Source organism: Triturus cristatus, chromosome 4_1, assembly GCF_964204655.1.
Source record: "Triturus cristatus chromosome 4_1, aTriCri1.1, whole genome shotgun sequence".
Taxonomy (NCBI): Eukaryota; Metazoa; Chordata; class Amphibia; order Caudata; family Salamandridae; genus Triturus; species Triturus cristatus.
This window is the reverse complement of record NC_140585.1, coordinates 194,033,780-194,056,661: the sequence shown is the minus strand read 5'-3', so window position 1 is coordinate 194,056,661 and position 22,882 is coordinate 194,033,780. Positions and strand designations below refer to the sequence as shown.

Below are 22,882 nucleotides of genomic sequence, written 5' to 3'. Positions count from 1 at the left end.
TTTTGGCCCCGTGCTCGGCGGCCATCTAGGGAAACCTACCAAACCCACACATTTCTGAAAACTAGACACCCGGGGGCTTTCAGGGAGGTATGGCTTGCGTGGATTCCCCAACGTTTCCTTACCCAGAATCCCCTGCAAACCTCGATTTTAGTTGAAAAAAATCACATTTTTCACACGTTTTTGTGTGGGAAAGTTGTGGCATCACAGAGCTGACACAAATTTCCTACCACCCAGTGTTCCCCAGGGTCTCACGATAAAAATGGTGCCTCACACGTGTTGGAGGCCCAAGTACCCGCGACAGGCAAGGGACCAAAACTTTTTGTGATAGGCAATTTTGATGTTGCCTCACTATGTTTTGGGCCCCACATATGTGAGGCACTTTTTTTATCGGGAAACCCAGGGGAACGCTGGGTGGTAGGAAATTTGTGTCAGCCCGGTGATGCCACAACTTTCCCCCACAAAAATGTGTGAAATTTTTTCAGCTAAAATTGAGGTTTGCAGGGGATTCTGGGTAAGGAAACGTTGGGGAATCCACGTAAGCCATACCTCCCTGGAATCCCCCGGGTGTCTAGTTTTCAGAAATTTGTGTGTTTGGTAGGTTTCCCTAGATGGACGCCGAGCACGGGGCCAAAAACCCAGGTGGCCCCCCTTGCAAAACCAGGTTGTTTGGTGATAGGCAATTTTGATGTCGCCTCAATAAGTTTTGGGCCCTTGCCTGTCGCGGGTACTTGGGCCTCCCACACGAGTGAGGCACCATTTTTATCAGGAGACCCGGGGGAATGCTGGGTGGTAGGAGATTTGTGTCAGCCCAGTGATGCCACAACTTTCCCACACAAAAATATGTGGAAAAAATGATTTATTCAGCTAAAATTGAGGTTTGCAGGGGTTTCTGGGTAAGGAAACGTTGGTGAATCCACGCAAGCCATACCTCCCTGTAATCTCCTGGGTGTCTAGTTTTCAGAAAGGTGTGGGTTTGGTAGGTTTCCCTAGATGGCCGCCAAGCACGGGGCCAAAAACCCAGGTGACCCCCTTGCAAAACCAGGTTGTTTGGTGATAGGCAATTTTGATGCCGCCTCAATACGTTTTGGGCCCTTGCCTGTTGCGGGTACTTGGGCCTCCCACACGAATGAGGCGCCGTTTTTATCAGGAGACCTGGGGGAACGCTGGGTGGTAGGAAATTTGTGTCAGCCCGTTGATGCCACAACTTTCCCGCACAAATATATGGGAAAAAAGTGATTTTTTCAGCTACAATTCTGGTTTGCAGGGGATTCTGGGTAAGGAAACATTGGGGGATCCACGCAAGATATACCTCCCTGGAATCCCCTGGGTGTCTAGTTTTCAGAAATGTGTGGGTTTGGTAGGTTTCCCTAGGTACCGGCAGAGCTAGGGTTCAAAAACTACAGCTAGGCACTTTGCCAAGAAAGGGTCATTTTTCACTGCCTAATTGAGGAGTGTCCACATTGAGTTTTGTGCCGTTTCCTGTCACGGGCACTAAGCTGACCCACACAAGTGAGGTACCATTTTTCTCGGAAGACTTTGGGGAACGCGGGGTGGATGGAAATTTGTGGATCCACGCGGATTCCAGAACTTTCCACCACAGAAATGTGGGCAAAATGTGGTTTTCTTGACAATTATTTAGGTTTGCAAGGGATTCTGGGTAACAGAACCTGGTGGGAGGCAGTCAAATCACCCCACCCTGGATTCCCCTGGGTGTGTAGTTTTCAAAAATGTATAGGTTTGCTAGGTTTCCCTAGGTGCCGGCAGAGCTATGATTCAAAGCCTACAGCTAGGCACTTTGCCAAAAAAGGGTCATTTTTCACTGCAAATTTGAGGTGTGACCACGTTGCTTTTTGAGCCGTTTCCTGTCGCGGGCACTAGGCCGACCCACACATGTGAGGAACCATTTTTCTCGGAAGACTTTGGGGAATGCGGGGTGGAAATTTGTGGATCCACGCAGATTCCAGAACTTTCCACCACAGAAATGTGGGGAAAATGTGTTTTTTTGACAATTTGTTAGGTTTGCAGGGGATTCTGGGTAACAGAACCTGGTGGCAGGCAGTCAAGTCACCCCATCCTACATTCCCCTGGGTGTCTAGTTTTCAAAAATGTATAGGTGTGCTAGGTTTCCCTAGGTGCCGGCAGCGCTATGGTTCTAAAATTATAGCTAGGCACTTTGCCCAAAAAGGGTCATTTTTCATTGCGAAACTGAGGTGTGTCCATATTGCGTTTTGTGCCATTTCCTGTTGCGGGCACTAGGCCAACCCACACAAGTGAGGTACCATTTTTCTCAGAAGACTTTGGGGAATGCAGGGTGGGTGGAAATGTGTGGATCCACGCAGATTCCAGAACTTTCCACCACAGAAATGTGGGGAAAATGTGTTTTTTTTAAATAATGTTTCAGGCTTGCAAGGGATTCTGGGTAACAGAACCTGGTGGGAGGCAGTCAAGTCACCCCATCCTGGATTCCCCTGGGTGTCTAGTTTTCAAAAATGTATAGGTTTCGTAGGTTTCCCTAGGTGCCGGCAGAGCTATGGTTCAAAAACTACAGCTAGGCACTTTGCCAAAAAAGGGTCATTTTTCACTGCGAAATTGAGGTGTGTCCACGTTGCGTTTTGAGCCGTTCCTCTCACGGGCACTAAGCTGACCCACACAAGTGAGGTACCATTTTTCTCGGAAGACTTTGGGGAACGCGGGGTGGATGGAAATTTGTGGATCCACGCGGATTTCAGAACTTTCCACCACAGAAATGTGGGCAAAATTTGGTTTTCTTGACAATTATTTAGGTTTGCAAGGGATTCTGGGTAACAGAACCTGGTGGGAGGTAGTCAAATCACCCCATCCTGGATTCCCCTGGGTGTGTAGTTTTCAAAAATTTATAGGTTTGCTAGGTTTCCCTAGGTGTCGGCAGAGCTATGGTTGAAAACCTACAGCTAGGCACTTTGCCCAAAAAGGGTCATTTTTCACTGCAAAATTGAGGAGTGACCACGTTGCCGTTTGCACCGTTTCCTATCGCAGGCTCTAGGCCGACCCACACAAGTGAGGTACCATTTTTCTTGGAAGACTTTGGGGACAGCGGGGTGGGTGGAAATTTGGGAATCCACACAGATTCCAGAACTTTCCACCACAGAAATGTGGGGGAAATGTGTTTTTTTGACAATTTTTTAGGTTTGCAAGAATTTCTGGGTAACAGAACCTGGAGGGAGGCAGTCAAGTCACCCCATCCTGGATTCCCCTGGGTGTGTAGTTTTCAAAAATGTATAGGTTTGCTAGGTTTCCCTAGGTGCCGGCAGAGCTATGGTTCAAAACCTACAGCTAGGCACTTTGCCAAAAAAGGGTCATTTTTCACTGCAAAATTGAGGTGTGACCACGTTGCCTTTTGAGCCGTTTCCTGTCGCGGGCACTAGGCTGACCCACACATGTGAGGAACCATTTTTCACGGAAGACTTTGGGGAATGCGAGGGTGGAAATTTGTGGATCCACACAGATTCCAGAACTTTCCACCACAGAAATGTGGGGAAAATGTGTTTTTTTTGACAATTTTTAGGGTTTGCAGGGGATTCTGGGTAACAGAACCTGGTGGCAGGCAGTCAAGTCACCCCATCCTGGATTCCCCTGGGTGTGTAGTTTTCAAAAATGTATAGGTTTGCTAGGTTTCCCTAGGTGCCGGCAGAGCTATGGTTCAAAAACTGTAGCTAGGCACTTTGCTCAAAAAGGGTCATTTTTCACTGCGAAACTGAGGTGTGTCCATGTTGCGTTTTGTGCCATTTCCTGTTGCGGGAACTAGGCCAACCCACACAAGTGAGGTACCATTTTTCTCAGAAGACTTTGGGGAATGCAGGGTGGGTGGAAATGTGTGGATCCATGCAGATTCCAGAACTTTCCACCACAGAAATGTGGGGAAAATGTGTTTTTTTAAATAATGTTTTAGGCTTGCAAGGGATTCTGGGTAACAGAACCTGGTGGGAGGCAGTCAAGTCACCCCATCCTGGATTCCCCTGGGTGTCTAGTTTTCAAAAATGTATAGGTTTGGTAGGTTTTCCTAGGTGCCGGCAGAGCTATGGTTCAAAAACTACAGCTAGGCACTTTGCCAAAAAAGGGTCATTTTTCACTGCGAAATTGAGGTGTGTCCACGTTGCGTTTTGAGCCGTTCCTGTCGCGGGCACAAGGCCGACCCTCACAAGTGAGGTACCATTTTTCTTGAAACACTTTGGGGAACGCGGGGTGGGTGGAAATTTGTGGATCCACACAGATTCCAAAACTTTCCACCACAGATATATGGGGAAAATGTGTTTTTTTGACAATTTGTTAGCTTTGTAAGGGATTCTAGGTAACATAACCTGGTGGCAGGCAGTCAAGTGACCCCATCCTGGATTCCGCTGGGTGTCTAGTTTTAAAAAATGTATAGGTTTGATAGGTTTCCCTTGGTGCCGGCAGAGCTATGGTTAAAAAACTATAGCTAGGCACTTTGCCCAAAAAGTGTCATTTTTCACTGTGAAACTGAGGTGTGTCCATGTTGCGTTTTGCGCCGTTTCCTGTTGCGGGCACTAGGCCAACCCACTCAAGTGAGGTGCCATTTTTCTCAGAAGACCTTGGGGAATGCAGGGTGGGTGGAAATGTGTGGATCCACGCAGATTCCAGAACTTTCCACCACAGATATGTGGGGAAAATGTGTTTTTTTGACAATTTTTTAGGTTTGCAAGGGATTCTAGGTAACAGAACCTGGTGGCAGGCAGTCACGTCACCCCATCCTGGATTCCCCTGGGTGTCTAGTTTTCAAAAATGTATAGGTTTGCTAGGTTTCCCTTGGTGCCAGCAGAGCTATGGTTCAAAAACTACAGCTAGCCACTTTGCCAAAAAAGGGTTACTTTTCACTGCGAAATTGAGATGTGTCCACGTTGCCTTTTGAGCCATTTCCTGTCACGGGCACTAGGCCGATCCACACAAGTGAGGTACCATTTTTCTCAGAAGACTTTGGGGAACGCAGGGTGGGTGGAAATGTGTAGATCCACGCAGATTCCAGAACTTTCCACCACAGAAATGTGGGGAATATGCGTTTTTTTATAATGATTTAAGTTTGCAAGGGATTCTGGGTAACAGAACCTGGTGGGAGGCAGTCAAGTCACACCATCCTGGATTCTCCTGGGTGTCTAGTTTTGAAAAATGTATAGGTTTGCTAGGTTTCCCTTGGTGCCGGCAGAGCTATGGTTCAAAAACTATAGCTAGGCACTTTGGCCAAAAAGGTTCATTTTTCACTGCGAAACTGAGGTGTGTCCATGTTTCGTTTTCAGGCCCGGACTGGCAATGCCGGGCACCGGGCAATCCCCCGGTAGGCTGCCAGGGTTGGGGGCCGGTTTTTTGGCCAGGGGCCGGTTTTGTTGCTGGGTGGGGCTGGGGCCGATTTTTTTGTACACTCAATAGTCAGTCACTGACTCACTACTGTACTCTGCTGCGTCTGCGTGCGTCTCACTCGCTCCGGAGCCTCCGTGCGGAAAAAGCACAATTTAATCAATCTCTGCTTGAATGGATAAAATTCTCTTAATTTCAGTCACCTGTGACCGCGTTCTGTTCAGGATAAATAATGCATTGGAGCAGGCGCAGCAGTGCCATTTTAGGGGGTGGGTAGGTCGCAGATGTCTTCACCGCCACGTCTTCGCGGCCTGCTCTAAGTCTTCAGTTCACCCACCTTAGGGGGGTGGGGTGGGCGCGTCTGTTGGTGATGACACATGCGCATTGGGCCTCGCGCAATAAAAAGTGCGCCTGACCCGCATTCCAGAGCCCAGAGACTGCGACGAGGAGAGGCCCTCTCCCGGCACCCCATAATTTAATTATTTCTAGCCCTGGCCTGGCACCTGCCTGTCCCAGTGTCCCACTCCCTCCTGTCGACTGTCTGCCGCCTGCTGCCAGGTGAGTGTCGTTTGCATTTTTGCAAATTGCATTTAAAATCAGATATGCACAGCAGAAGGTGCAGTAGGAGCGCGGGGTCAACGGGTAGGTAGGACTGAAGTTAGTACATGTAGGCAACTGCGGGAGGGGCAGAGCTTAAGACCAAAGGCCAGAGGGCCACCACCAGGCGCGCAACACCCATTGGACTCGAAGGGCTTCAGCCCCCCCCCCGTCGTGTGTGGCAGCCCGGGATGAGACAGCTTCCCGGGTAGTCACACAGCCGCACCCGAGCACTTCACAGGTCTTTAAAAGATCATTTGCATGTTAATGAGGCCTCGCTGTTGTTTCACCCCTTCTAAGAGCCCCTGCAGCTCCACTCTGCCGATTGCTTAAAGTTTCAGCCCCCCCCCGAAATTTTTTCTTAGCCCCCCCCCCCCCGAAATTTGGCTCTAGTTGCGCCTCTGGCCACCACAGTGGGACAGGAAGCATGCATTTATCTAATGTGCTGAGTGAACATAGCGCTAAAACGAGGCAGCTTTTTCTGCACAGCCGCATCGCCCCATTTCTGTTTTCTATGCGCTTTGCTGAGTGCCTGCTCCTGCGCCCCGGTCTCTGGGGCTGCCCCTGACAGGAAGTAACCAGCTCACATCACATGAGCATTACCCGCCTCCAGCAGGCAGATGACAACACATGGGCCATATTATCGGCCCACAGGAATATTGTACAGTTGTGCATTTTGCAATGGTGATCAGTGAAAAGGAGTGACTCTCATGTGACACTTCCAGGCTGCAGCTTCAATGTGCTGATGCAGTGGCCCTCTTAGATGAGGGGATTCAGCCGGTGAGGCCTCATGAAGATTCACCCGTGGTTTACAACGCTACTGCCATTGTGACATATAAGTGTTATTTAAATGTCAGTAACAGCTCCTTTTCCCTCTGCTCCTTCGCTGAACAGTAGCACTAGCAGAATAAATTAGTAGTTAAAATAAGAAGTGATTGCACTGCTTAGTAAATTAACACCTCTTACTATTAGGGTGACTCTTGTTCTAGTAATAGTTGCTTGGAATTTAAGTCATATTGCATGCTCTACAATGGAATTATTCACAATCTTGCGTTAAGTTTTCTTTCAAGCCACTATTGCATAGCATCATCTTATCCGCTGCTTCATCTAGCTGTAGTGACTCGCATATTAACTAGTACACAGAGAAACGTGAATCCCTCTTCTAGACGGTCGATACAGTGCTCTCTGCCGGGGTTTGTGGGCGTGGTGGCAGCATTTATTCCAGCGCATGTATAGGTGTTTGTACCTGTGCATTAAGGAGAAGAAGCGCACCGGCCTCCCCTGTTTAAAAATTGTTTCCAGTCTCTCAACTCTGGGGTCTTTCGCGCCCATATGTTTGAAAGCTCGATGAAGAGGGGCCACAGAATCATTGGAAGTTTGCCTCCTGGTTCTCCACCGAGGGACTCTTAGCTCTGGCCCGCTTTCTGTCTGTGCTTGACATTAGGGGTCTGCAACGTATGGCATCTGGAGTGTGTGTAGAGAAGAGGGGGGGATGGATAGATTCATCATGGCACTGTGAGCCGGGCCGGAATTAAACAAAAGGTAAAGGCCACCCCACCCCCCCAAATGCCCAGGCCCAGCCTGGGCCTATACCTTTTTGTTTAATCCCCGGCCCGGTTCTGCGCAGGATGCACAGCGCACTAGCGCCCTGGCCCCTGAGTGTGGATTTATTTGTGAGCAGGCCTGCCTGCTGTGGTTCCTCCTGCCACTGCCCTCGGGCCGCCCAGCGCCCCCAGCAGTGCAGCACTGACCTCAAACCCTGATGAGCTCAGGTTAGATTCTGTAAAAATGAGTTTTCTTTTCGTCAGGGTCAGGTGTTGTCTGTTGTTCGTGTGTGTGTTGACTCCGAGCAGGGCCAGGCCAGCTGAAATGTTCCGAGCCAACAGGCAGGATACATGTTGGGTGCTCCATTTGGTGGCGCTGTGCTGCTTGACTCTTGGGGACTATAACTGGGGCAGAGGTTGGGGTCAGCAAGTCTGCTTAACATATATTTTTCAGCACAAGCCCCAACTTGGGGCTTGTGCTGAAAAATCTATTTTAAGCAGACAACAGGGCTTTGTAGTGTGGTGTTTTTTTTTTTTTACACAAGTGTTTTGTTTTCCACTGGCCACTGGTGTTGCCACTGGCACTTGCTGCTTAGGCTAACGTGTAAATTTATAGGAGCCCTCGGTGCGTTCCCTTGACTCTGGCTCAGTTGGTTTGTGACCTATATTTTTTTTAATTGTTCGGATTTCAGTCCGGATTTCACAAGAAAGGAGTTTGGGCTGTTAAAATGCGCACTTGTGTGTTCACTGTTCAGCAGATGGTTCACTTCTAAAAGATGAGATCGGGCCACAGTGACGGTAGCTGCAGTTCCCAGTGTGCAATCTGACAGAAGTTTTCGAAAGAGACTTGCTGTTTCATAATACCCAATTCTTTTGTGTTCTATGATATTTCTATTTCAATGTCTAAGGAACAAATTATATATATATATATGTGTGTGTATATACACATGTACATACATGTGTGACATATCACTCAAATTTGATATGAGAACCCTCACTCACCAACCTGGTTGATGACATGCTTCATCATAGGGTTCCACCAGAGATGCCTACTGCATCCCTGGTGTGCTTCAACGCTTAATTAAAGCGGAGCTCAATGGTGGTTATGTGCCTATCAAAAAATTGTGTGATAAGTGAAAAAGTGAAAAGATTTCAACCAAAATAATTTTGATGGCGGAAAAACCGGCACTGAATAAAAGCAGGTGAAATTGGATGTTCCTCACTGGTTTAAGTTGACCAGGTACATCCTACTCATTAGTGGTCGACATGTTTCAGCTTCTAGACGTATTACACAAAGCTTTCTTCAGGACCCAAAAAGGCACCACGGCGGTATAAGCACGCTAAGGCTTACCCTAACCTGTCGTGCAATAAACCGAAATAACTCACGGTTTTGTAGATGACTTTCAAGTATTTCCCAAAAGCCAAGAGTGTGTGTAAACAAAGACCACACAGCTCCTTAGCTACCGTTGGGTGGCAGGACTCAAAAAACAAGATTCAGTATGAATCACCGCCGGCCGAACACCTACTGCGTCCCAACAGACCCGAAAAGTATTCGTGTTTTTGGCCTCAGAAAGCTGAAAAGGCTGGGTCTGCATTGCATTGATTCTAATGTGTAACAAATTAGCTGCACAGAGTTCTCAACAGAAGGCACAGTGTTAAGCAAATGACATCACCAATCCTCTGATGACATCACAGAGTTGATCCACAGTTGATCGTTAGACACCATATGGGGGGCTGGTCTCACTTTTTTTTGTTCTCTCTGATTCACTACTTATGTCTATTTTTGGTGCTCTCTGAAAGAATGTCTATATGTACATATGCCTGGGTGGGTAACTTGGTGCTCTTTAAGGTCATCATCTACTATTTACTGTGCTTTGAAAGTTGATACAATTGAAAATGTAATGAAAAATGTGCTGTCGTTTTCCAAAATTTTCTAGTAGCTGTCCGGCTCGCTCGCACGCTACGTGCCGGACGGGGGCTGGTCTGCCAAAATTTGCCAGGGCTGCTTTCAGTTCCCAGTCCGGCCCTGTTCGTTTTGCGCCGTTTCCTGTCGCGGGCACTAGGCCAACCCATACAAGTGAGGTACCATTTTTCTCAGAACACTTTGGGGAACGCAAGGTGGGTGGAAATGTGTGGATCCACGCAGATTCCAGAACTTTCCACCACAGAAATGTGGGGAAAATGTGTTTTTTTTATAATGTTTTAAGTTTGCAAGGGATTCTGGGTAACAGAACCTGGTGGGAGGCAGTCAAGTCACCCCATCCTGGATTCCCCTGGGTGTCTAGTTTTCAAAAATGTATAGGTTTGCTAGGTTTCCCTTGCTGCCGGCAGAGCTATGGTTCAAAAACTACAGCTAGGCACTTTGCCAAAAAAGGGTAATATTTCACTGCGAAATTGAGATGTGTCCACGTTGCCTTTTGCGCCGTTTCCTATCACGGGCACTAGGCCGACCCACACAATTGAGGTACCATTTTTCGCGGAAGACTTTGGGGAGCACGCGGTGTGTGAACATTTTTGGATCCACGCAGATTCCTGAACTTTCCACCACAGAAATGTGGGGAAAATGTGTTTTTTTTAATAATGTTTTAGGTTTGCAAGGGATTCTGAGTAACAGACCCTGGTGGGAGGCAGTCAAGTCACCCCATCCTGGATTCCCCAGGGTGTCTAGTTTTCAAAAATGTATAGGTTTGCTAGGTTTCCCAAGGTGCCGGCAGAGCTAGGGATCACAAACTTCAGCTAGGCACTTTGCCAAAAAAGGGTCATTTTTCACTGTGAAAGTGAGGTGTGTCCATGTTGCGTTTTGCACCATTTCCTGTTGCGAGCACTAGGCCAACCCACACAAGTGAGGTACCATTTTTCTCAGAAGACTTTGGGGAATGTGGGGTGGGTGGAAATGTGTGGATCCACGCAGATTCCAGAACTTTCCACCACAGAAATGTGGGGAAAATGTGTTTTTTTAATAATGTTTTAGGTTTTCAAGGGATTCTAGGTAACAGAACCTGGTGGGAGGTTGTCATGTCACCCCATCCTGGATTTCCCTGGGTGTCTAGTTTTCAAAATTGTATAGGTTTGCTAGGTTTCCCTAAGTGCCGGCAGAGCTAGGGTTCAAAAACTGCAGCTAGGCACTCTGCAAAAAAAGGGTAATTTTTCATTGTGAAAATGTGGTGTGCTCACGTTGGCTTTTGAGCCATTTCCTGTCATGAGCACTATACCTACCCACACAAGTGAGGTACCATTTTTATCGGGAGACTTAGGGTAATTCAGGTTGGTAAAGCAACTGTTATTACCTATTGACTTTCGATGCATTTCTGTCTTCCAAATGAAAGATATTGTTTTAAAAAAAGGTCATTTTGAAAAATGACCAATAATTCTCAAGCGAGGATGAGTATTCCCAATTTCGAAAATGTGCAAATATCTACTGTTTCTAAACTCTATAATTTGTTTCCATTTCAGATATACATAGGTGTCTTTCATACCGATTTTTCCACGTATACATTTTCCCACAATAATTGCTAAATACCCAGTACATAATAAAAAGCCATTGCAAATTGCTGCTCAGTTTTTGACTTTGGGTTCGTCGGGTTCTTGGTGAACCTACAAGTCCTATATATTCCCACAACCAGAAATGTACAGCGGATGTAACGGTATATTGCTTTCAAAGAGCTGTCATAATTAGAAGAAGTTACAGGTGAAAACGTTGACACAAAAGGCTGTTTTTTTCAAATAATTTTCAATTTTTCATATATTTAACTGTTAGTTTCTATAAATAAACCTTGAAGGTCCTACACAAATGACCCCTTGCTGAATTCAGAATTTTGTCTTCTTTTCTAAAATGTATAGCTTTCCCGGATCCATTATTGCTTTCATAACCATTTCTACCATTAACTGGAAGGAGGTTGAAAGCACAAAAAATAGCAGAAATAGGCTATGTCCCAGAAATATGCCAAAACTGTGTAAAAAATGTTGGTTTTCTGACAAAAGTCTGTAATTCCCTAAAAGCTGTCAAAATGGTGATTTCAGCCCCACAAACCCTTTTTTGATACCATTTGCAGGGAAAACCCAGACGCTTTCATTTGCAGCCCTTTTTTCCAATTTTTCCCCCCAAAAAACAAAATTTAGCTGTATTTTGGCTAATTTCTGGGACTCCTCCAGGGGAATCCACAAACCCTGGGTACCTTTAGAATCCCCATGATGTTGGAAGAAAAGGACGCAAATTTGGATACCTTATGTCGTCAAAAGGTTACAGGGGCCTAAGCGCGCACTACCCCAAATAGCCAAAAAAAGGCTCAGCACAGGAGGGGAAAAGGCCTAGCTGCAAAGGGGTTAAAGATCTCACGTAACATTGCCTGTCACTCTGCTTAGATCATGGGGCCACAGTAGGGCTCTCTGTTCTTTTGGGACCCCCAACTATGACTTCTTAGCCAGCATGAACCCCTTACTGTCCGTGTGTTATTCACTAGCGGAACTACTTTGCACCCTCCCCAGGGGCACAACTATCAAAACCACACCGTCTTTGTGACGCCCCACTTCCACAGATTAGCTTGAAGATCACTGATTGTTGGGCATGATTTCTATTAGGATCCGCCCAGCAATTCATTGTTAATGTTCGGGTACATGTTGACAAAGGCGTCTCTCGCCGATTACAACATATCCGTGAGACGTTCAAATCCACCAAACGCCCATTGCGAGTCTAGTTGATCACTATACACGAGCATGCCTCTAGCAGCACTAATCTCAGCACTCCCTGGTTTCATATGTTTCTCTCTTGAGACACTGCACTCGTGTAGACCCTTACATCCGGTCTCTCCGTTTGTTCATTGTTATACTACTTTTAGTTCTTATCTTCCATATGTCACATTACAGTTGTCCCGTTCAAGTGGTCGGTCTCCTCCCCTACATCTATGAAGTAAGACTACCCATCGAGTGAGATAAGTCTTACTATAAGGTCACCTTACCCCTTTCTCCCCCGTCGGGGGACGGTCAGTTTATTTTGTCTGTTTAGGCAACACTAATACGTATTGCGCTTTTTTCTGCTTGCTTTTTAGTAATTTTAATCTTCTTGTTTGTTTTTATCCACTTGAGATATGCACCTACGTTAAGGATTATCTACCTCACCTGGATACTATACCTCTACCACTACTCTGGGCATGAGTTTGTTATTTGTCTGTCGAATGAATCGCCTGATGGTATATTTTGATGTCTCTTTTTCTTTTCTCTTTTCTTTCCTTATCTCATCCCCCTTTACCTAGGTGGAGAGACACTGCGGGTTCCTGAATTTGGAACCAGACATTCACATATTGCACTCTCCCACTTATATAGGGGGTATAACTCTAGGTCCTCATTTGGGGACTACTCCTAGAGGTCATTGATCCTGAAGAAGTGCCGCTCGATTTTGGAGCCAGGATGGCACAAAACATGTTGACCACATACACGTAAGAGCTATCCTGGTACCTTAAGACCTTCTGGTAGCCGCACTGTTTTTACTTAGTCCCGGTCCTATTTATGGAATAAAAACGTTCTTAGGACTGGTACCTATTTTAAATCACTGTGTCACTTTATACACACCATCACTCACTTTTTTTTAGCCCACACACACACCATTCACATACGACGTTCGCCGATCAAAAGAACTTCGATAAAGATGTCACCAGGCCCGTCAGACATTGCAGCGCTTGTCTGAGGAGAAGCGCCCTATGATGAAGCATGACAGCCTAACAGGTGTGTGAGGGCATTATGATCTGAAATAGAGATCCCCCAGCGACTCAAACAATAGGCAGTTAGTAGCTCACAGTATATCTGCCTCATCTAGGAACTAATTCCTTTTTTTTATTTAAATGTGTACACGAAGGAGCACAGGAATAGGACCTCTTCAAATAACTAGCTCTTCTGTTCCCCAACTTTTGATTAAACACACATGGGAATTGACAAGAAACTTCTCTATAGATGTGTGAAAATGCTCAAGTGCTTCTGTGGTGCCTGGGGATCGATGTTCATCTTCTCTCTACATGCGTGAAGAGCTCCAGTGCTTCTGCAGTGGCTGGGGATTTATGGGAATCTTCTCTCTAGATTTGTGAAGGGCTCAAGTGCTTTTGCTGAGGCTGGGGATAGATGGTAATCTTCTCTCTAGATGTGTGAAGGCAGTGGTCGCCCCACTGCCTGGCTCAGAGCCAGTAAATGAAAAATAAAACAATGTCATTGTTTGATTTTTCATTTTCCGGCTCTGAGCCAGCTTGCAAAGAGAGGGGAAGGGCATGGGGAGGAGGAGTGCTGTGTACACTCCTTAAGTACAAGTATATGTTTTGGCCGGCCGGCCCGGCCGCCCAAAACACACATGCTCACTTTGGTTTCTCCACAGAATCCCTGGTCAAAGCAGGACGTCTTTCCTGCACACTCGTACCAATCTCTGTGCTGGGATTGATGGGAATAGTCTCTCTAGATTTATGAAGGGCTCCAGCACTTCTGCAGTGGCTAGGGATTGATGCTAATCTTCTCTCTAGATGCATGAAGAGCTCCAGCACATCTGCTCTGGCTGGGGATTGATGGGAATCTTCTCTCTAGATACGTGAAGGGCTCCCGAACTTCTGCGCTGGCTGTGGATTGATGGCAATCTTCTCTCTAGATGTGTGAAGGGCTCTAGCAGTTCTTCACTGGCTGGGGGTTGATTGGAATCTTCTCTCTGGATGCCTGAAGTGCACCAGGACTTCTGCGCTGGCTGGGGATTGATGGTAATCTTCTCTCTAGATGTGTGAAGGGCTCTAGCAGTTCTTCACTGGCTGGGGGTTGATTGGAATCTTCTCTCTGGATGCCTGAAGGGCACCAGGACTTCTGTGCTGGCTGAGTATTGATGGGAATCTTCTCTCTAGATGCTTGAATGGCTCAAGTGCCTCTGGGGTGGTTGGGGATTAATGGGAATCTTCTCTCTAGATACGTAAATGGCTCATGTGCTTCTGTGTTGGCTGGCTGTTGATACGAATCTTCTCTAGAAGCGCGAGGGTCTCAAGCATTTCAGTTGTGGATGTACTCTACTTTTAGGAAGGAACACAATCACAGAATTACAGGGTTGTCTAAAAATGGCTTCTATGAGCGTTACGCTCTTCTGCTTTTATTTCCTCTAGATTAGGAATCATGAACCAGCAGATGATGCCGGGAGGCAACGGTGTGGTCGTGATGACCCAAGTCATTCCCCAGCAGAATCCCATACAAGGACGCCCCAATGGTTTCCAAAATGGCTGGTGTCAGGTTCCGCAGCCCCTGGAGAAGTTCATCAAGGGGGAACCAAAGGCCTTGGGGGTAAGTCGGATCTTGCCTCCGCTTCCACATCAGTCAGCGGCATAGGGATTCATGGTAATCCTGGATGGTGAGTAAGAATGTGTAGAAACCCGGAGAACCACCTGTGAACTAGTGATTCTTATAGACCTGTCAGCTCATTAAGAGGTTTCATATAAATGTGGTCACAAAGTGCAAAATCAGATGCACACAGTTTAGCACCATCACAGGATTAGCAGAATTATCACAAGCATCTGTGCTTTTCACTGTCAGTTACCATCAGGTTCTATTTAGAGGAATTGATGCATGCAAAATGGTGCATTTGGAATGATAAATTGTTGAAAGCTGGACGCAAAAACTGTTTGCACAGTTTATCCTTATTTCTTATCATTAAAGTATTAATCAGTACTAAAACAAGTTTGGTGACGCAGGGCAGCACTGCAAATCACCTTGCAGCGCTGCCCTGCATCACAGAGAAAGGGCAGGAAACCACAGTATTTATCCCATACCTGTCCTTTTCCCTTGCACTGGAGCCGTTTTGGGAGGTTAGCACCAATGCAGGCAGCCTTGCAACATGGTGCAAGGATGGGTTGCCTGTGTCGTAGACAGGATTGTTTTTGTGCAGGAAGGGACACCTTCTTGCACAAAAATAATCCTGAGTGGCTTTTACCTATTTCTATGTGTGCTGCATACAGCACACATAGAAAGAGGAAATATCGAGGTGAAATAAACATATTTCTCTTCGTTACGCCTCATCTGGGGAGGCGTATCTTTTTGGCGCATTCCCAGGTTTACAAGGTCTTTTAAATCTGTGAATGCGTCAAAAACCATGGGAGTCATGTGGTATCACCTTTCTAACGCTCATTGAAGGCCTACCCAGGATACAGTAAAGCAACGCAGTGATTTGCGCTGTGCTGCGTTACTCCATATTTTTGGAGCTACTCAATGCCACGCAAAGTGGCTTTGTGTGGCTTCAAAAATATGTCTTAAGGTTTGCATCGCTCTTGCACCACGTTGCGAGGTGCAAGAGTGACGCAAAGCGTATCATAAATATAGTCCAAGATGTCAGAAGGAAACAATTCCTGCACTGTAGTTTATTGCACTTGTTATCTCCACCCACCTCGGAAGTAAGCCTTTGCTATTTTACTGTCTACAAATGTTATTCTGCGTATTCTGCTGTCCTCTCTGTGTTTTTTCCCAAGGAGTCAATTATTTTCTGTTTTTCTGTTTTACTACGCTCTTGAACGATTCTAAAGTGCATGTTCACCACAACGTATATGCTGATCGTGTTCCTAAAAATAGTTTTTGGCCTTTACTAAGATGCATTATCGTTATGTTATGTTATGTGTATTAGTATTGCACACAGCGCACTGGAAGGGCATCCCGGTGCTGTTCTCAATGTTAATGATACCACTTGTATTGGTGTAAGGCTAACTTTGTGATACTGGGTCCATACTCCATCATCTGAAGATTATATAGTAGTCTCTAGAGCAGGTCTTCAGTAATACTGGGTTTCGACCCCATTATTTGTAGGTTACAAACCAAGCTCTGCAGCAGGCAAACAGTCCTTCAGGCTGCCCTACCCCCTCTATAGGGCCCTATTCACAAAGGTAAATTTGGTCATAAATGTACACTTACAATCAACTTTACCTCTTAATGTTTACAACTGACATAACATCTTTTACATCTGCCGGGAGTTTACAAAGGCATTACTGGCAGTGGTAAGCCCACATAGGGAGTGGATGTCTCAGCCGCGGGTGTAGACATCTCTACAGCTGTAATTCACTCTCAAGAGGTGGCAAGTGGGAATTCACAAACATCTCTCATCGCTTTCCACTCTGAAACGTGTAGAGAGCCATCCAGGCTCTCCTGTACATTGTGTCCAGCATGCACCGCCTTGGGGCGGGCTCGACCCAAAGAGATAAACTAAATGGCAAAAGACCGCTCAGGGTCTTCCCGCCACACCCTAGCTATCTGTGTTGGGCACTGTTAGGCCCAACTACTACGGGCCCCCGCTACGCTACATTGGCGACGAGGGAGGTGGTGCCCCGGTGCATCATTTCTGCCTGCTGAGGAGCCCACCCGCATCGCTCCATCACCCAGTGGACTGCGTGTCTCTGCTGTCCGCTGCATGGGCTGCGGTTCCTGTGACCTGTGCTGCCGCACCAATCAAGCCTCTTACATCGCTTTCCGCCGTCTGGTGCTGCCCGGTGCAGCCGCACATTATCCTGGCTATGCATCACTGTGCCCCCGGCCATCGTCACGGCCTGCTGCAAGCTGCGCACGTGCTGCACCCACCCGCACGTCTCCATGAGTCACCGGGAGCGAGCTGCAGTGTGCGCATTGAAGACAGGAGGAAGACGCCTTCACACCGTTGAGTCCCGTGTGTCAGAGGGTGCCACTGCTGTAGCGCGCAACGGTGCTGATAGCCAGGCCCCCAGGGGGGGATCTGAGTATTCACACAACCTACAGGAGGGTAGAGCCATCTCACCCAAGTAGGGAAGTCCGATACAGTGTGCCTCCACAAACCTGCAAAGCACGCAGCTGCACATCAGCCACACAAGGTATCCCGGTCTCACAGCGCGGACACTGTACCCAAGCGCGCCTATGCTATGAGCACGCCGTCAACCGGATGGAAAAAAGTGGCCAACAAGCAACTGTGGAGTGGAACACCCGCCAACAGCGGTGGGTGGAGCGAAGGGGAAGATGTGCTCCTGCTGCAGGACAGTGAATCGTTTCACGAAGGTGTACCGAAGCAGCCGGTCGAGACAAACATACGCCAGGCCTCTAAGTATTACACAACGTCTACGCCAAGTGTTGCTCGATGACACACAGTCACAGGAGGGCGACTTGACACGAGGGCGCTGCCTCGCTCTCGATGAAGATGACAACGAGGTATTTGTCATGTCCTTCATCAGCAGGCCTCCGCCGATGTGCTCTGTCCTGGTTGGAGGGTCTACAGTCCAGGCGGTCATCGACATGGGCGCATCGGTCAACATCATGGATTCAGAGCAGTACAAGTGGCTGTCACCATGACCTCCTCTTGCACCAACCAAAGCCTGGATTTACACTTATGGGGGTACGTACCTTCTGCCCCTCAGGGGGGTCATCGAGGTGGAGGTCACCAGTGACAAACACGTTATGAGGGCCCGATTCCACATCACGGAAGGGAGGAAAGGCACCCTTCTCAGTTGTCACACCGCAGAAGACCTCAGGCTGGCTTTCTTTGCTCATCAGGTTCACGACTCCCATGCTGACGCCATCTTTGAAGACTTGCCGGCACTATTCACAAGACTTGGCAAGCTAAAAGAAAAGCAGTTCAAGCTCCACATCAAAACCACTGTGAGTCCTATGGCTCTGAGGCATCGGAGGGTGCTGTTCAACCTCCGCCCGCAAGTAGAGGCGGAACTGAAGAAACTCGAGGACCTCGACATCATTGAGAAGGTGTCCGGCCCCACCCCATGGGTGTCCCCACTGGTCGTGGCCCTCAAACCAAAACAGCCGGGAGCCATACAACACTTATGGGGGTACGCACCTTCAGCCCCTCAGGGGGGTCACTGAGGTGGAGATCACCAGCGACAAACACGTTATGAGGGCCTGATTCCACATCACGGAAGGGAGGAAAGGCACTCTTCTCAGTTGTCACACCGCAGAAGACCTCGGGTTGGTTTTCTTTGCTCATCAGGTTCACGACTCCCATGTTGACGCCATCTTTGAAGACTTGCCGGCACTATTCACAGGACTTGGCAAGCTAAAAGGAAAACAGTTCAAGCTCCACATTGAAACCACTGTGAGGCCTTTGGCTCTGAGGCACAGGAGGGTGCCGCTCAACCTCCGCCCGCAAGTAGAGGCGGAACTGAAGAAACTCGAGGACCTCGACGTCATTGAGAAGGTGTCCTGCCCCACCCCATGGGTGTCCCCACTGGTTGTTGCCCTCAAGCCAAAACAGCCAGGAGCCATACAACTCTGTGTGGACATGAGGCTCCCGAACGTAGCATTCAAAAGGGAACGTCATCTTACCCCCACCATGGATGACATTGTGGCGGACATGAACGGGGCCAAGTAGTTTTCCAAGCTAGACCTGAACATGGGGTACCACCAGCTGGAACTGGAGCCTGAGAGCAGGTACATCACCACATTCTCCACCCACATCGGCCTCAGGAGGTACAAGAGACTGAGCTTCGGGGTGTCATCTGCAGCCAAAGTGTTCCAAAATGCCTTCCAGGAAGCACTGTCCGGCCTGCAGGGTGTCATCAATCTGTGCAATGGCATCCTAGTGTTCTCAAACACCCTGGAAGAACACCACACTCATCTCCGAGCTACCCTCCAGCAGCTGGAAGATTGCGGACTGACCCTTTGTTAGATTTGGGGGTCTCTAGTTGGCAATGGTTTGCACCTTTGTCCAAAGAGGGAACCTTGGGTCTAGTCAGGATAAGGGGTACACTCCTAAAATAACTCCTGCTCACCCCCTTGGTAGTTTGGCACGAGAAGGCAGGCTTATCTCAGAGGCAGTGTGTGAATCATTTGGGAACACATACAGTAATACAGTGAAAACACTACAAATGGACACCACACCAGTTTGGAAAAATAAGTAATCTTTACTAGACTTAACACAAGACCAAACAACAACAATCCACAATACTGTAACCAAAAATAGACTTTAAAATGTTAGGAAATAGCTTAGTTCAATTTAGATTGTAAATGCGACACTTTACTCTCAAAGTACCTTGGATGCGTAATGCAAAACAAACAAAAGGGTCTCAGGGAAGGTGATGTGTCAGTTCCTTACACTCAGGGGAGTGGATGTGTCGGTTCCTTACTGTTGCGCAGGGGAGTTGATGCTTGCTTCCTTACTGTGTGGGGAGGTGATGCGTCAGTTTCTTACTACTCTCCGGTGCAATGCAACAAGATGGCGCCTCAATGCGATGCGACGATCCAGTGCGATGCGACAAAATGGAGTCTTGGTCACGATGCGACAACGTAGATGCGATGGGTGCATGCCCGATGGCTGTGTGGCGACTCAGGGATCTTCTGAGCTGCGACAGGCCCTGCGACACGCTTCTCCGGTGATGCAACAGTGACCTCTACGGTGGCGGCACGCTTCTCCGGTGATGCGACGTGCGTCGGTGATGCGATGGTGACAGCGACAATACTCTTACTCGGCGATGCGACCGCAACTGCTGCGGTGGTGAGATGTTCTCGTCGTTGAGTTGTGCTTCCAGCTCCCAGCAACACGCAGTCTCTCAGAAGGCCCAGCACAACAGCAGGCACTTAAAGTCCCAACAAGGGAATTCAGGGGGGAGCTGGTAATGAAGTCTTGTATCCCTGAAACTTCAGGCAGGAGGCAAGCTCAAAGTTCAAGCCCTTGGAGATCTTTTTCAAGATGATGAAAGCACACTCCATCCTCTTCTCCTTTCTTTGACAATGAAGCAACCACTGCAAGCCAACCCCCAAACACACAGCACAGGGGTAGTCTCTTCCTTCAGCTTCCTGGTTCTTCTCCTCAGCAAAGGTTTAACTTGATCTAAAGGGCTGGGGGTCTGGGTCCCCCTTTTTATACACACAAATCCATTGTCTCTGAAGGCAGAGAGTGTCTGTACCTAATCCAAACCAGTTCTGGGTTCCTTCTGCCAGTGCACAACTTCTTCCTATGTCAGTGTGGGCCAGGGTCATCAGACGCACCACAGCATTGTGGAAGGCAGGCACAGCCCTATTCAGGCTCAGGTGCTACTCCTCCTACCACTCCCAATGCAGATAGGTCTATTCAGCCTAGTGCTGACTCAACCTGTCTCCTGGAGGCCCCCCCAGCCCCTGTCACTCACAAACCAAACATGCAATACACAAGCTAGCAGAGGCAGGCTGGATGGTTAGGCAAGAACATACCTACTTTCTAAAAGTTGTATTTTCAAACACAGAATGTTAAAACCAACTTTACTAAAAGATGTATTTTATCATTCTGAGTTCAGGCATTCTAAATTCGTTTTTCTATCATGTTCCCTGGGTCAGTTAGGATTATAAGATGTTATAATCAAACTGCCTATTCTGGCCTATGGGGACAGGTAGCCTTGCAATAGTGAAAAACGAAAATGGCTGTAATTCACTATTAGGACATGCCACACACATCAGGGCATGTCCTACCTTTTACATACAATGCACCCTGCCCATGGGCCTACAGTAGGGGTGGCTAACATGTAGAAAAGGGAAGGTTTAGGGACTGGTAAGTGGGTGCACTTACCAAGTCAACATGGCAGTCCTGGACTGCACACAGGCTCTGCAATGGCAGGCCTGAGCCATAGGTTACAAGCTGCTCCGAGAGGTGGCACAATCAGTGCTGCAAGCCCACCAGCAGCACTTGATTTACAAACCCTTGGCACACGTGGTGCACTATACCAGGGACAAGTAAACCAAATAAGCCAATCATGGAGTCACTAATCCATTACATCACTTTAACATAGTGAGCACTTGAACTGTGGCACTGAATAGCAGTGGCACAGTGCCCTAAGCATCTAGACCAGCAAAACATATAGCAAAAACACAGGAGGCAACAGCAAAAAATGGAAGGGAGACCCACCCAATGGTGCCAGGTCTAACACATGTCCCCTCCAGCTGAAATGTGGGGAGAACTACCCTCCCTCTTGAGAGTTCTCATCACTAAGGCGGAACAATCTGTACACACCATCATCATTGGCGTGTTCTGTACCAGGGCGGTGTTCCACAGTGAAGTCCATCCCCTGTAGGGAAATGGACCACCTCAAAAGCTTTAGATTCTCACCCCTCATCTGCAGTAACCATCTGAGGGGCCTGTGGTCAGTCTGAACCCGGAAGCGAGTCCCAAACAAGTATGGTCTCAACTTCTTCAGTGCCCAGACCACAGCAAATGCCTCATGCTCAATTGCACTCCACCTCTGTTCCTATGGAAGTAACCTCCTACTAATGAAGGCTACAGGTTGGTCTAGGCCCTCCTCATTCATCTATGACAGAACAGCCCCCACACCATGCTCTGAAGCGTGGGGCACCAAAGGAGCAGTTAGCACTCTAGTGGTTGGCCCTCCCAGCTATAAATTTCCTGCATTTCCGGCTGCGCAGCGGAGAAGGATGCACTCTCTTTGAATGTACCCTGAGTGAACTGTTTGAATTGTTTTATCTGGTGATTGTTTGCAATTGTGGAGGCTTTTAAATTCATTTTTAAAAATTACTGGGTACTGGGTAGGGGCGCCGTAGTCTTTTTCTAACGTGCAGTAAGGACGGCTCTCCGGTCCACCGCAATCGGTTATTCCGATTGATTGATGTGGTGAGAGTCCGCCCATTAGCTTTCTCTACCAAAGGAGCGGTTAGCCCTCCCAGCTATAAATTTCCTGCATTGCCGGCCGCACATCGGATGCGCGCAGCGGGTGCGCCTAAGGCAAGCCCGTCTGCGCTCGTCCGCGTCTGGACGCTGCCGGCTGCCAGGGAATGCTGCCCGCTTACACACAGAGACCCCCGCTGCCTAGGCTGATTTATTCCCATGAGAGGCTGGTGGAACTCGGGCATTTTGCACCTTGTGCAGGAGGGTTAATTAACCTCCAAGCAGGGAGTGCCTTCCAGGTAGGAAAGTGCCTAGGGTGTGGATGGACACGGGAAGAATTTACCCCTACATTCCTCAATCCACTACTATACCCCCCTTAAACCTTCGCGGAATGCGCATGAGAAGGGGAATAAGAGGGATATGGGGGGTGTTAGATCCATTCCAAAACATGTGGCTGAAATCTGGGACCTACTAGATGAAGCTAGGCCTGACATATGTTTTTTTACTGAGACTTGGTTGAATAATGAAGCGACTCCTGCACTGGCAATAGCATTTCCAGCTGACTATTCCGTGGTCCGGTTGGACAGATCTGGAAAGCGGGGTGGAGGTTTGGCCATCGCAACGCGTTCCCCTTATCATATTAAAACCCTAGATACCGTCTCCTCCCCCAACCTAGAGCTGTTGATATTTAGGGTACTGCGGGGCCAAGCCATTGAATGGGCAGGTGCTCTAGTGTACCAACCTCCTGGAGGTAACAAGAGAGAGTTTTGCTCTACACTGTTAGAAATGCTGGCCCCGTATACGCTCCAAACAGACAGGTTCCTACTGGTTGGGGACTTTAACC

General features: G+C 48.0%; 1 protein-coding gene across 1 annotated transcript in view; it reads left to right on the top strand.

The window, feature by feature from the left end:
* LOC146853998 (membrane-spanning 4-domains subfamily A member 4A-like) overlaps positions 1–22,882 on the top strand; it is a 173,868-nt gene that overhangs the window by 5,570 nt on the left and 145,416 nt on the right. The window contains exon 2 of the mRNA XM_085650468.1: positions 14,603–14,777. Coding sequence (XP_085506594.1) covers positions 14,613–14,777 — 165 coding nt within the window. The 5' untranslated portion in view covers positions 14,603–14,612. The remainder of the gene's footprint in view (positions 1–14,602; positions 14,778–22,882) is intronic.